General features: G+C 56.1%; 3 protein-coding genes across 4 annotated transcripts in view; all 3 read left to right on the top strand.

Moving 5' to 3' along the window:
- Nucleotides 1-3,626, top strand: part of COL27A1 (collagen type XXVII alpha 1 chain) — a 165,348-nt gene extending 161,722 nt beyond the window's left edge. For both annotated transcript variants that reach the window (XM_075519862.1, XM_075519863.1), the window contains 2 exons: nt 702-920; nt 1,508-3,626. In XM_075519862.1, coding sequence (XP_075375977.1) covers nt 702-920; nt 1,508-1,654 — 366 coding nt within the window. In that variant the 3' untranslated portion in view covers nt 1,655-3,626. The remainder of the gene's footprint in view (nt 1-701; nt 921-1,507) is intronic.
- A 2,360-nt stretch (nt 3,627-5,986) lies between these two features.
- Nucleotides 5,987-8,246, top strand: LOC142418307 (alpha-1-acid glycoprotein-like). Its single transcript, XM_075519939.1, has 6 exons — nt 5,987-6,097; nt 6,764-6,906; nt 7,131-7,201; nt 7,545-7,646; nt 7,890-7,990; nt 8,184-8,246. Exons 1-6 carry the CDS (start codon nt 5,987-5,989, stop codon nt 8,244-8,246), a joined length of 591 nt encoding a protein of 196 aa, XP_075376054.1.
- Nucleotides 8,247-9,664: 1,418 nt separating this feature from the next.
- Nucleotides 9,665-14,664, top strand: LOC142418380 (alpha-1-acid glycoprotein-like). The gene is made up of 6 exons (XM_075520154.1): nt 9,665-9,778; nt 10,335-10,477; nt 11,203-11,276; nt 11,970-12,080; nt 12,618-12,721; nt 14,548-14,664. The coding sequence occupies exons 1-6, from the start codon at nt 9,665-9,667 to the stop codon at nt 14,662-14,664; spliced, it is 663 nt and encodes a 220-aa protein (XP_075376269.1).
- The last annotated feature ends 1,505 nt before the right edge of the window (nt 14,665-16,169 follow it).

Consider the following 16,169-nt stretch of genomic DNA (forward strand, 5'->3'; position numbering starts at 1 on the left):
CAGCACGCTGCTTTCTCCTCAGGGCAGTTAGTGTAGCTGTAACGTTCAGGACTGTTCTCATGCAGTTAAAAAATATACCTAAGACTGTTGTTGACTCTTGTCAAGACAAAGCAGTAGGTTTCCAGCAATGTTTAATTAACCCATAACTTTAACCGAGGCCGGTAATTTTGCAAACACGCTGCTCCCAAGTGCTTTGTTGAATTAACTTATGTTCAGGTCACTCTTGCATTTTGTTTTCTGCCACCTGAAAAAGTGAGGTCAGCTTAAATATACAAGTTTCCAGTGAAGTTAATGCTACAGGTTTTTTCTTGAGGAAGCACCTGTACCAAAAAATACCAACAACAATATGTGGGTTCATCTGCAGGTGAACTAGAACCTGCTGTTGCTGCTTTGCTTCTTTGCAGAAGCGTGTATTGAATTCAAAGTTTACATTATTTTCCTCCTACTTAAGGACCTGCCAGTTTGTTCTGAAAAATAAAGAACCCGCTGTGTCCCCATGAAAACTTTCGCGGTTGACTTGCCATCTGGCCCTTGTGCCATCCTCGCGCCAGATCCAGTTCTGGACATCCGTGCATGGCCACCTCCAGACTTGAGCAGAGTAGAGAGACCTCCTTTGCTATCACGGCTTGCACTAACCCTGCTGCTAGCTCCCTCCAGCCCCGCGCCAGGGGTTTGCCCTAATGTCTCTGTCACCTTCACAGCTGGATTTTGACATCGGTAGAGTCCAGATGAACTTCCTCCGCCTCCTGAGCTCAGAGGTGGTGCAGCACATCACCATCCACTGCCTGAATACCTCCGTCTGGCGGGAAGGCTCATCCGAGAAACCTTCGGAAAAAGCCCTGCGCTTCAGGGCCTGGAACGGACAGATGTTTGAGGCAGACGGGCAGCTCAGGCCAGAAGTGGCAGCTGATGATTGCAAGGTACGTTGCTGCGAAAGAGGGGAGAGGTGGAGAGAAATGCCAGGCCGAACCCACTCAGGGCACATGACAAGGCTCAAGTTATACCTGTGCTTCTTATTCTACACAAAGAGGAGGGAGAAGGGTCTAGCTTACCTGTTCACCACTTTAATTTTCCAGTCCAGGGTACTATAGCGGCTCCTGTTAAGTAGGTGGCCTTCAAATAGAAAGCAAAAAATTAAATTCCAAATTTATGTGTCATGTGTAGCAGCAGTTAAACGGTAGAAGCGGGAATTGCCACCCGAAGGCGGTGGCCTTGGCTCTTGCCTGATGTCTCACTGAGTCAGTAGCCGCGTGTCTGCATTTCGGGTTCACTGCATTAGGAGTTTGTGTTTGGTGATGCCCTTTCAAGCTCGGTTTCCATCAGCTCGACCTGGATAAAGGGTTCTCCAAAATGCTTTCTAAGCCACGCACCAGACCTGCTCAGCCCAAAGGGCAGCCCCTTGTCTCACACAGGGCTTCTCAAGCTTATGCCTCGTGAAACACGTTCCTTTCTAGCAGGCTTCGCCCCCAGTTAAACAGCTTTTTCTTTGTCCCTCCTCCCTGCGCAGATCAAGGATGGACGCTGGCATCGGACTCTCTTTTCGTTTCGGACGCAGGACCCTCAGCAGCTGCCAATTGTCAACATCTACAACCTTCCCCCGTCCGAGCCAGGAAAGCAATATCACCTCGAGGTCGGCCCCGTGTGCTTCCTTTGAACAAAGCCATCGAAACCGGGCTCCAAGGCTTTGACCCCGTGTTTGGCCTATGTCTTTACACAGGCTCTCCCACCTCTCTGCAGCAAGGACAGCTGGGCTGTATCTTTTGGGTCAACTCTTGCTCTAGCCTTTGGCTCAAGGTCTCAAAGAACCCGTGATCTACTGAACTCAGCAGACCGTTGAAAGGAGGAATAACAAGGACGTAGGGGAAGCGGGTATCAGTCGGGACGTGAACAGTGAAAAGGGATCAGGGGACTAGATGTTGCAAGCGGTTCCACACACAAAGCTTTTTCCATGACCAAAGAAAATATTGAGAGAAACCTCAGGCAACTTGCAGCGTGTGGGTTTTTTCTCCCCCTCCCCCATTTTGTCTTACCTGGTTCCTGAGTTACCAAATGTTCTTTCCATTGAAAAGCAATTAAAAGATAGAGCTTCCCTCTCAGAGCTTGTCGCCTTCTGGATGGCCACGTGCTGCATCAGGTCTCCCAGGCGGAGCTGCAAGTTGAATCTGGCTGCTCTGTGTACCGGAAGCATTTTGATGTGCAATATTAGAAGAAACAAAATATATATATTATATTATTTAAAGCAAAAAGAAAAAGAAAAAAAAAAAAAAACGGAAAAAAAAACCTAAGTTCCTCCTTCCATGGGTGAGTTTAATCAACGTCCCTTCTCATGCATCGTGTTGGGGTAGGGGAGAGTCCCGAAGCTGAGAGGGGGGAATGGAAGGAGGAGAGGGGAAGAGATTGGTGCTAAAATAGAAAGAGAGGATGGGCTCGTCTGATTTGTTTCTACCTCTCACTGTGAAATCTCTGGTGCTCTTAAAAAAGTGTGTTATTTTATATATATGACTTTAAACTATTTAAGGTTGTGAAGGTGCTACAGTGTCTTGCCACAGACCCAAAATAAAAGCCCATAGGACCATCTCTCTAGGAAGAGAGGCGGTTATGAGCTACAGCTAAATCAGAGAAACAGTCACCTTTAAAGGGATCCTTTAATTGCCGTGGACGTCAAGCGTGCGCAACAACTCAAAGCGCGTCCAAAATAACTTACAGGATATTTTAAAAGCAAATTTGCCTTTTTTTTCTTTTAGTTAATCAGCACTTCACTGCTTTGGGAGGGGAGTGAGGGATACAGCTCATCTGGAAGCATTGAGCCTCAGAAAGAGCTATTTTTGAGTCGGTTGTCATGTAACTAGTTTTGCTGTAGTCGCGTGGGCCACGCGTCCGTGCCAGCTCACGCGTGCAGTGATTCCCTGGTCTACTCTCGTATTTAAACCCCAGCTCTGCAACCCTTCTGTCTGGCCCCTCTGTCAAGACTGACCTGATGGTACCTTGTTTCAGAACCCAGCCGGGCTTGGAGGGGTCTTGTTTTGTTAAGTTTTGTAGAAATTTAGTCTCTATATGTAAATTTGGAGGATTTTTTTTTTTTTAAAGAGGATAATTATGGTAATCTTTAATTCTATATAAGGAATAATATTGATGTAATCAGAGCTGTACTGTATCAGAAACGCTTCAGTGCCTGTTTGGAGTTTTCATGTCTCATATGGACTATGGATTTTATTTTTTTGAGGAAAAAAAAAAATTATATGTGAGTCTCTCTTTGTGTATTCTTTTTTTTACTACTGCCTGCTGGTTGGTTTCCAACAACCATCAGAAAAGGTTCACAAGATCTGTCCCAAATACCTCACCCTCCACGCAGCCCTGCCTCTGCTCAGAAATACCTCACCCCGGCACGGGCCGGCTCGCCCCGGCACCCCCAGGCCAAAATCACCATCGCTCATCGCTTGCTGCCTTCCCATGCACACACACTCCCACGCTCCCGGGTTTCTCCCTCTCTCGTCCTCTCGCCATCGGTTTTGTGTGTTTTCTCGAGGCTGGAGTTACCATTTGTTCTCATTAAAGCTTTTTTCCTTTTCTTCCTTCTTTTTTTTTTTTTTTTTTTGGACTTTAAATAAATATTTAAAACTGAGGCAATGAAATGGGACTGGTATGGTTTTTTTTCACTTCTTCAAGGGAACCTAAGTGGGTTAGAGGTGCAGAAATAGCCCACGGGTGCCAACGTTGGTGCAAGAGCCCAGAGACCCGCAGGGGAGCCCAACCCGTGCCCCGAAACCCTTCCTCCGGTGCCGGTCGCAGCACGACCTGCCCAGCCCTCAGCATGATGCTAAATGCACAACAAGGCTGGGATCCCGATGGCTCCCCGCCGCTGTGCGTCACCCCCCTGCCCCGCCAGCCCGTTCATCATCCAAATCCCCATCCTGAGACAGTGCCGGGGAGCAAGAAGAAAGAAAATAAAATGTAAAAATTTAAAAAAAAAAAAAACAGCTGAGCTGATCTTTTTCATTGCTCAAGCCCATATCACATCTCGGTTGCTCCAAGCTGACTTTGAAACCCGACTGCTCCTTGCTTAGGAGGTCGCCTGGCCCCAGCCCAGCCGATGGACTCCAACCTGGTGGCTGTCTCTGCCGGCACAGGCAGCGCTCGCATCCGAGACGGCAGCGAAGCCCCCGTGGCCTCGAGCCGGGAAGGGGGACACAGGGGTGACCCGGTCACACCGCGCCGCGGGAGCCGCTTCAGTCCCGGGTTGCGTCAGGGGCAGCGGGAAGGGGCCGCGCCGCGTTTGCTCGCCCCGTGCTGTGCCCGTTCCCGGCAGCGCTCCTGCGGCTGGAGGGGCCGCGGGACCCCCTGGGCACGGGGGGCTGCTGGGCGAGGGCACCAGGTCCGCTTTGGCAGCGCGTTAAAAAAATGGCTCAGTTGGGGCTGACCGTCTCTCACGTGACCCAGCCGTTCCTGAAACGCACTGCTTGCGGTCAAGGAAAAAGCAAACACATTTAATAAATAAATCAATGCACTTAATTACGAGGCCAAAGTTGGAGGGGATGTAAGACGCTGTTAAATAGAGAGATTCTGGCTGCTCCCCTGCCTCGTACCCCCCCCAGCCAGGATTTATTAAACAAGTCCCTGTCTCTAGCGGTTATTTTAGATTATTTTAAGTAATCAGCTATGTATGTGATCAGCATCCCCAGCCCAAAGGCCACTTCATCACTGCAAGGCGGGGCCGAGACGAGCCACAAGCAGCAAGCACAGCAAAGCCACCTGCACGCAACAGGGAGCTCAGCTGGACCGGGCAAAATCCGGCAGAATTCCCGGCTTGGGGGATCCCACCGCGCTGCTGGGGTAGGGTGGGCTCGGGAAAGTGGCACGGCTGGGGAGGGGAAGGAGATGTTGGGGGTTTTGTTTTGTTTTTAAGTGGTGCAGCTTGTCGCAGAATCATAGGATGGATTGGGTTGGAAGGGACCGTTACAGGTCACCTAGTCCAGCCCCCCTGCAAGAGCAGGGACATCTTCAACCGGATCAGGTCGCTCAGAGCCCCGTCCAGCCTGGCCTTGGATGTTTCCAGGGATGGGGCATCTACCACCTCTCTGGGCAACCTGGGCCAGGGCAACCTGGGCCAGTGCCTCACCACCCCCATTGTAAAAAATTTCTTCCCTATATCTAGTCTAAATCTACCTTCTTTTAGTTTAAAACCATTACCCCTCGTCCTATCACAACAGGCCCTACTAAAAAGTCTGTCCCCATCTTTTTTTCTAAGTCCTGGCAGGCTGCTATAAGGTCTCCCCGCAGCCTTCTCTTCTCCAGGCTGAGCAACCCCGACTCTCAGCCTGTCCTCGTAGCAGAGGTGCTCCAGCCCGCGGATCGTTTTCATGGCCCTCTTCTGGACCCGCTCCACCAGCTCCAAGCCCTTCTTGTGCTGAGGGCTCCCATCTTGTACGGGGCCTAATCCTGCTGCGCACGCCGAACGGCAGAGCCAGTTCATGGCCCCATCCCCAACTCCCCCCGCCCCGAGACCACACAGGAACCCAGCACCAGCCCTGCGCCCCAGCGAGGAGCGACGCCGGTGCAGGCCCGAATCCTTTACAGCCCGCGGGTGACCATCAGCGTGGGGAGTTATTTGCCCAGCGGAGGAAAGCCACCTAGGCCCAGGTGCCAGCCGGTGCCCCTGAGGCCTCCAACCACACCTGGAGCCGGCCGAGCGCTTCGCCAGGCACCCGCAAAATTAATTGCAGTTTCCGAGAACAGAAGCCTGTATTGGTGAAACGTGGGGTTGGGGTTTGGTTGCTGGGGGTTTTTTTAACTTTTCTGCTGGAGAAATCCAAGCTTTAGCAAGCTTAATTTCCTCCACCTGCTATTGCTTCATGCCTGAGCAAACAGCCCAGCGGCTGAACAAGCACGTCGGGGCTGGGGACGTCCAGCTTTGCAGGCGGACGTATATAAGGGACGGAGCCAAGCCACATCCCATCAGAGCAGGAGCCTCCTCTCAGCCGGCCAGGCGATGCTGGCCTCCCTCGCCCTCCTCCTGGGGCTGCCGCTCGCCCTCGCTGCCGAGCCCCCCAGCTGCGCCCGGTTCGTCCCGGTCACCTTCGACAATGCCACCATCCCTGGGGTAAGCCCTGCCCTCAGCCGGGGCACCCGTCCTCGCCTTTCCTATCAGCATCGCTCGCGGTTACGGGTGCAGGAAGAGGTTATGAACCCGATCAGCAGCTTGGCTCTTATCTCACTGCCTGTCCGTGCTTATTTTCCTAAAAAAATCAAGACTTCCGCACAGGAGCACAGGGACGGGGCGAAGCCTTTACAGCTCTGCACCCATAAACTCATGACCAGGCACTTCTGGGGGGCTCCTGCTTCCATCTCCCTGTGCAAACCGGGCTGGGCAGCACTGTTCCCAGTGCTTTGCCGCTCTATTTTAAGTCCTTCAAGTGACAGGGACTCGGGTCACAAGTCTCCATCCGCAAAACCCTTCAATGTATAAACAGTATTTAGTCCCTTGGGGATGTTTAATGGGACAAAAGCAATGAAAGCTGGGCACAGAGCAGGAGGGACACGACCACAGACACAAGCTGGCCATCCTGGAGCTGGAGCATCGCCTTAGCGGGGAGGGAACAGAACCAAGAGCCCCTCACCCAGCCCGGATCCTGCCCAGGACGGTCACCTACCGGCGGTGCTCATGGCCGCGGGACGGCAGGGCACGGCCTCTGCTTTTACTTACGTGGTTCCCGCGGGCGAACCCGGCACAGACCCCGACTGTCCCCCGCTCCCCTCCTCTCCACAGCTCCTGGGGCAGTGGACCTACATCGCCGGTGCCTCCAGGTACCCGCCTCACCTGGTGGAGCTGAAGGCGGTGAAACACGCAACCTTTTCCTTGTCTCCTGGCAGCCACGAGGACGAGCTCAACGTCACCGAAATCATGAGAGTGTAAGGATGGGGATTCACCCCCTCACCCAGCTCCCCCGTCTCCGGGGGCATTTCCACCCGCCGGTACCTTCCTCCGGGCCGAGACACCTCCGCAAATTTGGGGCTGGCGAGCAGCGATGCCAAATGTATTTAAGCTCTGCAGCCCAGCTTGAGTTCTGAATCCCTCAGGTTTGGTTGGGGCAGTTTAGGGGGTATTTGCCCCATCTGACCTCTCTGCCCCGCAGGAACGAGACGTGCGTGGTGAAGAACACCAGCAAGATCCGGGTCTTTTGGCACAACTCCAGCCTGGTGCACGGTAAAGCCCCGGCCGTGGCGCGGGGCCGGAATGGCGGGGGGGGGAGGCACCGCAGCCGCACCTTGCACCCTCCCGCTTCTGCCCCCCGGTATTTGGCACCCTGAGCCCCCGGCACCAGGCCCTTTTACACCTAAAAACACGTCCGGAGGTGGGGGAAAAAATTTCCTCCACCCCATGCAATGCATATGGCAGCGCTGTGGGACCCGACCAGGCCCCACCGGGAGGAACCTCCCGGGGTAAAGGGGGTGAGCAGCCCCCGCCGCGCTGCCGGCTCTGCCCAGGCTGAGCCCCGGCACGGGGCAACGCTCGCCAACGGGGCACCCTGCTCTCCCGTGCCTTCCAGCCGATGACCAGTCGGTTTCCGAGGCCAAACTGATCCAAAGCGACAAGGACCTGCTGATCCTGAAGCACACCAACGGCAACCTCCCGGGTCTGAGCCTCTCGGGTGAGTGGATGCTGCCCCGGATCCGTGGGGCACATCCCTGCCTGGGGACGCATCGATGGGCACGGGCGTACCCAGCCCTTGCAGGCAGGGCAAAAAGCCCCTTTCCCCCCGGAGAGGGGAAAGATGGGGGTGGGCAGCAGCGAGCTCCCCACCCACACCACGGGGCCCACCAAGGAGCAAAGCACCCCCTAAAACTCCCTTTTATTTCCCCCTTCTCCTTTTACCGCCCCGTTTCGCCGGCAGCGCGGACGCCCAACGTGAGCAAGGAGCACCTGGAGGAGTTCAAAGCCCACCTGCACTGCCTGGGCTTCACCGAGGAGGAGGTGTTCTTCACCTCCGAAAAGGTCCGAACCCCTCCCCAGGGTGGGCGAGCCCCAGCCCGGGCCAGCTCCCGCCACCAGCTGGGACGGGGGTCCCGGGGGGGATGTAGATCGGTGTGTGTCCCCCCGCAGCCTCCCTCCTCCCCGGTCATTCCCGGCTCTTGGGGCAGTTTTAGGACAAGGGGGCACCGACAGTCGCTCTCCCCCTCTCCCGCAGGACGCCTGTCCCCTGTCCGGGGAGAAGACGGGCAAAGGCGGCGGGGAGCCGCAGCTGGAGTAACCCCCGCGGGCCAGGTCGGCTGCTCCATCCTCATCCTCATCCTCATCCTCATCCTCCTCCAGCCCCTCCGTGGGCACGTCCCTGCCTGCAGGCCCCAGCCGGGCTCAGCTCAGCCTCAGGACTTTCTATCGAGGTTTCATTTTTTCCTCCCGGATGAAACGTGCAGTTTCCCTGTTCTCGCCCGTACGCAGAATAAACCCCTGTGTTACGACCGCCCGCCGCTCCTGCTGCATCCTCACCGGGAGCGCGGGCAGGACCCCTCCTGCCCGCCCTGCCCGCGATGCCGCATCTCCCAACCTGCCGAGAGGCACGAAAAGCCCCGGACGAAACCCCGCCAGGGCCGAGTGTGGCAGCGGGCACGGAGACGATCGTCCCTCCGGCCAGCTCCACGGCGGCACGGGACCCTCCCAGCCACCTCACCCGGCGGGTCCGCTCCAGCCGCGGGGCGTCGGGATGCCGGCACCCACCATCATCCCCGACCCCATGGGGATACGCACAAACCCACCGACGCCTTCGGGTTTCCTCCGCCGTGACTCAAACCAACCGAGGCAGTTTTCACATCCAGACATCCCACCCTGAATTTTCAAGCCAAATCCCACCAGGCTCCGTCTGCGCTGGGGGCTTGCGCAGGGGTCACAGCGGGTTGGGGTGACACGAGGTGACATCGCGCCTTCCCTGGGTGTCTCTGAGCAGGGGAAGGGGGAGAGGACGGGAAAAACCATCACCCAGGGCCAGCTCAAGGGACTTGGGGATGCTCTGCTACCGGAGAGGAAAAGGCAAAGAGAAATAAAGCCGGAAAAGCAGGTCCTGCCCTGCCCGGCAGCACGGGGATGGGAGCGGGACCTGGGGGTCAGGGGAGCCACCGCAGGGGACGCGTCCAGCAGGACTGGGGTGACCTCCTGGGGCCCTTTCAGCCCCATTTTTATGGCCTGTTTTGGCAAGAAGGGGGAAAACACCTTCCCGCCCAGGAAGAAGGTGGCTCTCTGAAGCCCCCCAGGCTTCACCCGAGGTGGAGGACGGCTGCACCCCAGCCGGTGCCGGGGTGGGGGGCTGCACCGCGCCTCGTTTGTGGAGTAAGAGGGAACTATGGTGGCTGCTCACGGGGAACAAAACAGGCAAATTTAGGGCAGATTTTAGTTTTAAATGCAGCAAGTGCATCGGCCCCATCATCTCCAGCCACGTCGACAGCCCGCAGCTATTGACGCTCGCTGACAGCGACCACAGCCAAGGCCAGGGCAAGCACCGAGCTCGGTGCCAGGCACACGGCTCTTCTCTGGGCAATGTCCCCAAAAGGCGCTGGCTGCATCACCGCCGCGGGGCCAGCAGTCCCCGGCACGTCCCGTCCCCCCCGCAGGGCTGCAAAAGCAAACAGCCGAGCGAGCGCGTCTGTCTGTCTCGCTCCTCGCTCTCGGGCAGCCATGGCCGCAGCCGGGGTCGCCGCCGTCCTCGGCCTTGCGGTGCTGCTGCCCGCGGCCGCCTTCCCCTGCGGAGCCCCGCGCCCGCAGCACCCAGACAACGCCACAGCGTCAAAGGTAGGAGAGACCCGAGCCCCGGGGGGCTGCCCCACTCCTGCAATGAGCTGGTGGGTGCTCTGCTAAGCCTCGCTGTCCCCTGGGAAAGGCGGAAACCTTCCCTCGCCCCCCGGCACATCTGCCAAGGCGCCTTCAGCAAAACATCCACAACAAACGGGAAACGTTTGCTTTCCAAAACACCTCGAATTACCCAGTTTTCTCGTGGTCCCCCAGCAAGTCCCAAAGGCGACCTCGAAACAAGGGGGGCTGCCTGGGTATTTTTTGGTGCAAATCCCCCGCGGCAGCGCAGGGCCGTCCTGCCCCTGCCGCATCGCGCAGGGGCACGGGAGCCAACGCCAACACCGTTTCCCAATCCCCACGTTCAGGTATTTTTTTTTTCCCCTGTGCGTTCGCACAGGTTTCATTCTGTCGCTGCCGGTGTGATGCAAGAGGGAGAGCTAGCGGAGGCCTGAGGTCAAAAATAACAATTTTGCCACGGGGAGGGTAGGAATCTCTTCCGCAGAGCTCCCCCCGCAAACCTGACAGCTCTCACCGCCCCGCTCTTCTCTCCCCGCAGCTGCTGGGGACCTGGCTGTACGTGGCCGGGGCCGCCCAGTTCCCCCGGCACCTCCTGGAGATGCTGGTCATCGACCACGGCCACCTCCACGTGGAGCCCCGCGCCGGCGAGCAGGAGCTGCTCATCACCCAGCGCGTGGCCGCGTAAGATGCGACCCTCGGCTCCCTCTGCCCCGACCCATCTCCTCCCACGTGCTGCCGTCCCCGCAGCCGTTCCGACGCGAGATACGAGCACGGCTTCAGGCTGGTTTTCCCAAGGAGAGAGTCTCTCCTGGCTGCTCTGTGCGTGCTCTCCCGTCCCTTCTCTTCCTCACCCCTTCTTTTATTTATTTATTTCAGCGGCCCCCAGGTTTAGGCAAATTTTGCAGGGTGCAGAGGTCTTGCAGGCACCAACCCCTGCAGGCACGGAGGACGCAGGCAAGGAGAAGACCTTTCCAGAGGAGAAGACCTTTCAGAGGTCCCTGCAGCTGCTAACCCTGCCAGACACCGAAAGCTCTTTCCCCCCCGCCCCAGGGTCAGACTCGAAGGGGATGATTTTTTCTGGGCCAACGCAGGCAGCTCTTTGCAATTTCAGTTGTTTTGGGGTGGAAAACGTCTCAGCACCGAGGAGCCCTCGAGCTGGGCAGGGCAAGGCTGAGACCACGAGCTGCAGGTGGGGGTCAGACAAAGGCAGGGGAGAAATGGCTTCATTTCAGCAGCGAGAGCAGTTAACCCTGCGGAGGAGCTGGCGCAGCCGGGTTCCCACCCCAGGGCCAGGGGCACGTGCCCCCTGCGGGGCCGGGGCCGGGGCTTTGCTGGTCCTTTCCAGCCCATGGCTGGGGGTCTTCGCTCTCCTTCCCCCCCTCACTTCCTTCCCTCTCTCTCTCCAGGGGGGACCAATGTCTCACCAACAACTCCACCTACTTCAAAATTGGCACGGGTAACACCACGCTGGTGAAGCACGGTGAGCGGCACCGGTGGGCGCAGCCTTCGGGGTGATTGCCCAGTCTGGTTTTTTGTGTGCCTCAGCCCTTCCAAAGGGCCCGTGTCGATGTTTTACATCATCCGACACATTTTATTGCCGGGTCGCTTTGTCCATTGGAAGCCTCGGCGGACTCCAAACGGCTCCCCAGGGCCGGGGGCACGCTGGGTCTAAACCCCACGAAGCAACGCCGTGCCGGGAGCAAGGAGCAAACCCGCTTGCATCGCAAGGAAGGAGACTGCCTCGTTTGTAACGAGGAGGGGAGCGTTTGTGGCAGGTTTCAGCTCTGAAATTGTTTCCTCCTCACGGAGGAAAGGGGGTGAGCCGCGTGGGGTGGGAATTGCAAAGCCCACAGCCGAGAGGGCGTTGCTGCGAGCAGGGGACAGCTGATCCACGATTCTGCAGCTCCCTCGCTCATACCCCAGGCACCAGCGAGCCGTGCCACCCAGCACATTGCAACGGTAGGACGGGAGCTGGGCGGCTTTGGCTCCTTCACACCCCAGGCCCACGTTTAAGAAATACAATTCAAATAAACCGAGAGCCCAACAACTCGCGCAACATCAGATCCCGGGGGCTACGGGCACTGCCCGCAGCCGGGCTGCAGTTTATCGCTGCTGCAGCACTGAAAATCTGAATATCGTGGCTGTTCCCAACCCCGATTCTGTTCTCTCGAAGCCAAGACCCAGCAAACCGTGGGGACACTGATGAACCTCAGCTCTGAAGACGTTTTACTCATCCAGTACCAACTGCAGAGGGAAAGGACGTATTTGGGACTGTATCTCTATGGTATGCAAACTCCATCCTAAAGTAATTTAAAGCTATCATGGGACAGCAAAACACGCACATAAAATTATCAGCTACAACCACGCAGCAACATGGTTTCGCCAACGGTCAGTGATTTTCCTGAGACCGCCGCTCCAGGGGTCACGGGAGTATTTACAAATCCCATTAAAACCTAAATCTCTTGGCAGAGCAGAAAGAGCAAGTTAAAGACAAAACCTACTTACGCCATAAATATTCAAAGAACAGGAAGCAAATACAATTCAGCATCGATATCATCGTAAAAAATCTCAGTATTTTCAAGCCAACCATGATTTTTCGGTACTTACCTCCCAGAGCAGAGCACGTGGCTTTGCAGTACCGGCACAGGCAAAGCCGATCGGATCCACCACAACCCCATAAAGCAGCATTTTAGACCTTGATAAGGCTTCCCATTGCCCTTCCAAGCTGCAAAACGGTTGCTTAAGAGAGCAGACGTGGCACGAAGGGCCACGCCGAGGCCACCGGTCCGTATTTAACCCCTGGCAAATGCTTCTTTTGCAGCCCGAAACCTGAGCGTGAGCACAGCCCACCGGGAAGAGTTCGAGTGCCACGCCAAGCGCCTGGGGCTGGGCGAAGAGGAGATCGTGTACGCGCCCTGGAAAACGGTACGCGGCCGCTCGCGGGCGGGCGAGGGTCGGCAGAGCCGCCGCGGCCCCCGCCCCGGGCAGGGGTGCCAAGACCCCGGGCTGTAGCTCCGGCTGCCAAACTGGGGTCTTGGAGAGAGATTGTCAAGGTGGTGGAAGTGATTCAGAGGACTAAGTAACGGCAGGCTTGATTCGACTGCGACAGTCGTTTAAAGTAACGCCCCCGCAGTGACTCCCCAAAGCAAATACCTGCACCGAGCATCTCCAGTGGGAAACCTGGTAACCGCCTGCCTCCCCCTGCTAGGGGGGAGATAGCTAAAACATGGGATTTTTGCCCCAAAATTCCTGATTTTGCCCTGGAATTCCTCATTTTGCCCCCCCAGCAGAGGCCAGGCACCTCCAGGAGCTGCAGCGAGGGGCAGGAGGGGCCGGTGCCCTGGGGCACCGCATGGCCCCGCTTCAGCCGAAGCCACAGCAATTTAAACCCCTAAAAACCTCGGGTTGTTTTCAGATTAGGGTTCGCTTTTTTGGCACCCCAAGGTGCTGCGTGATGAGCGGGTTCCCAGCCTGGCTGGCTGTAAACGGGGTTCAGGAAGATCGCACGAGCCAGTCCTCCTCCCGCCCCGGCGCGGGGACGTCCAGCACAGAGGCTTCTTTCGGGCTGGGGTCCGGCCCGGAGCTCCCGGCCCTATGGACCGTCAGGAAAGAGGCAACACCATCCACTCCCACAAAACCAGACTTTTTCCTTTAGTTTTTCCATCGAAACATTAACCAGACCCAGCCCTAGCCCTAACCTCTGCCACCTGATTTAGGACATTTTATCCTGCAAATGATGCAGTCCCCAAGCCAGCTTCATGGGGCTCCCTTTTGCAAAGTGGGGGGTGAAAAAAACATCTTACCTCTCCCTGTCCATCCGTTCCTGTCCTGGCCATCTGCTCATCCACGGCAGGAGACCCTGAGCTTCCAGAGGTGCCCAAATCCCCGCTCTGAGCTGCTGGACTGGACCCAGCGTAGCCCCCAACACCCCCCAGCCTCAACATGCTTCTTTTAGAAATATCCCTCACGGGTCCAGGGGAGCTGGGGACAGGGACGCAGAGCAGGTTGAAACCCTCGTGGTGTGACGGGGCAGGTCTCCTCTCCCCGGTAGGCAACGGGCAGCACCTGGGAGGCAGGACCCAGCTCTCCCAAATTAACAGCTGGATCACATTTAAATTTGGGCAAGACACATTACATTTAGAGACAGCCAAGGTGAGTGGCATAAGCCAGAACCGTTTGTCCTTACAAGCCCCAGGGCCATCGCTGTTAGCAGAGAAGGGTTTCGCGCCCAGCCGAGAGGCAGGACACTGCATCTGAGGAGTAAAATGAAACCAATTAAATGAGCGCAGAACAGATTTTGGGGACCTTTGTCATCAGGCTGAGAGAGATGGACATGAACAGAGCACCGGTGCAGAGACTCACGTACCCCAGCACCTGTCCAAGGCATTAGCAGAGCCCAAACCACGCTAATTCCGAGTGCCTGGGTAGCACAAGCTTTTTATTTCTCAAAAAGATTGGATCCCCCTTTCCTTCAGAGCACGCCTGCTGACCCGCCAGTGTAGTACGGCTCTGCTCCAGAAACCTGGTTTCCTCTTCACAGCACAGGCGTGGAAAACGGCACCAGCAGCAGCTCAGCACCCGGACAAGCAGCGTCCGTGACTGGGGCAGCGCGGGGAAGCCCCTAGCTTCTCTAGGCCTCCTTAGACTTATAATCAGATAAAAAGGGAAAGAAAAATACTTCTTTCTTCAGTGAATTCTTTCCTGCTGGTGCACTGGCAGTTCCACTTATCCCATCATTGTTGTTTTGGAAGGAGCTGTGTCAAGTGAAGGAAATTGAAGAAGGAAACCACCCATGCACGGAGCCCGGGGCTGCAGTCACAGCATCACCTCCTCCGGGTACCCACCAGCCCGGGAGCACCGGTAACTGATGCCACGTTAGGCAATAAATGTTTTCCTCAAATTCGATGCATTTTGTTGCCGAGATGCTGGGGAGCAGGGGTTCCGAAGACATCAGAAGTGGGGCTTGCAAAAAGAAATTGAACACCCAATTCACCTTGCGTGTCATCCAACTAGGAGTTGGGAAAAGTCAACCTTAAGCAATCAGGGATGCAAGACAAGGTGACACGTGGAAGTTTTTCCAGCGCTGATTCAGTCCGCTCAGCTTCACACCAAGCTTGCAAGAGAGCTCTACTAAAAAACCAGTACTTAAATGAAGCAGTAAGAGAGGCTAACCAGAAGAGGGCAATCTAACTATTTTAAATGAGCGTGCCAAGCATTTGATGTGTAACTGCAATATATAGAAGGCTAGAAACTTATTTTTAACTGTACAGTCTGAGGGAAGAGGCTGCTTAGCTAGAAGCAACCCCCCAATTCTTGGCAGCAGCTTGACTGCCAGAAGTAGCCCAGCTGGGGCAGATGTTCCTGCCCAAACCCGTTGGACTGGGCAAGAGCTTCCCAATAACGTTCACCCACAGCAAGGTTTGCAACATAATATGACGACACTGAAAAATTATCCTCCTGCCAGAGACGGAGAGGGTGCTAACCCAACCCAGGCTGGATTTTTACTTCCCAGAGAAAAAGGCCAGGTTTCCTCATTTCCCAATAAGCTCGGCACCCTGGAGGCGAGAAGGTTCAAGTGCCAAGATTCACGTTGCTCTCCGAGCCTCCGGCACACCCCTGCACTCATCGGGCACCTCACGCATCCCTTATCGCACCCCCGGCCCAAAGGGAGGAAGGCAGCTTGGCTCTGTGTTTGTGAAAGTGGGGGGAGTTTAAAAAGAGACTGCTGTTGCTGCGTGTCTGGAAAGTAATTGTCTCAGCTCTAACCTAGTAATTAAGCACTGAAAATATCTCTCTTCCTTAAAAAGGAAGAAAAGGAGAAAAGCTGGAGGGAACACAGCAAAGCAGAGCCCTGCTCCTCCCTCTCTGGCACCAGGGTGCCCTGTCCCCGCACAGCACTGTTTACTGGGCAGCGTTTCAGTGTTGAGCCTTTGGTCCGATTCCTGTAGTAAAAATTAATTTTACAAGGTGAAGGACAGCCCATTCCCTCCTGGTCTCAGGGCACAGGTACCTGGCCAGCCCTTGCTTCAGACACATCTTTATCAGCTTGTGACACGAAACATAATCCCCCACCCCGAGGAGCGAGACAGTTAAAGGGTAGGAGAGGGCAGCGGTGCGAGAGGGGATGCTGCCAGCAGCCTTGAGCACTGCAGTCCAGAGAGCGTCGATAAGCGTCTCAGCTGACCGAAGCTGACACCGCTGGAAAGCAGTGGCTCAGATTACAAGGACCCAGACTTTATAAGTAGATTTATAGCTGAATAAAAGCCCTGAATTACAGTCGGAGACATAAGGAACCAACAAACCCAGTCTGGCCCCCGCGGCAAGTTTTGTTAACCAAATCAGAGGCCGCTTGCCCTACCAGCTATGGTTCCTG

The sequence above is a fragment of the Mycteria americana genome, chromosome 17 (assembly GCF_035582795.1).
Source record: "Mycteria americana isolate JAX WOST 10 ecotype Jacksonville Zoo and Gardens chromosome 17, USCA_MyAme_1.0, whole genome shotgun sequence".
Lineage (NCBI taxonomy): Eukaryota > Metazoa > Chordata > Aves > Ciconiiformes > Ciconiidae > Mycteria > Mycteria americana.

Excerpts from the sequence above, each read along its gene's own strand:
- LOC142418307 (XM_075519939.1), top strand. The coding sequence starts at position 5,987 with ATGCTGGCCTCCCTCGCCCTCCTCCTGGGGCTGCCGCTCGCCCTCGCT. Across the intron at positions 6,098-6,763 it reads ACAATGCCACCATCCCTGGG|CTCCTGGGGCAGTGGACCTA; the intron begins GTAAGCCCTGCC and ends TCCTCTCCACAG. Across the intron at positions 7,991-8,183 it reads TGTTCTTCACCTCCGAAAAG|GACGCCTGTCCCCTGTCCGG; the intron begins GTCCGAACCCCT and ends CCTCTCCCGCAG.
- LOC142418380 (XM_075520154.1), top strand. The coding sequence starts at position 9,665 with ATGGCCGCAGCCGGGGTCGCCGCCGTCCTCGGCCTTGCGGTGCTGCTG. Across the intron at positions 9,779-10,334 it reads ACAACGCCACAGCGTCAAAG|CTGCTGGGGACCTGGCTGTA; the intron begins GTAGGAGAGACC and ends CTCTCCCCGCAG. Across the intron at positions 12,081-12,617 it reads TTTGGGACTGTATCTCTATG|CCCGAAACCTGAGCGTGAGC; the intron begins GTATGCAAACTC and ends CTTCTTTTGCAG.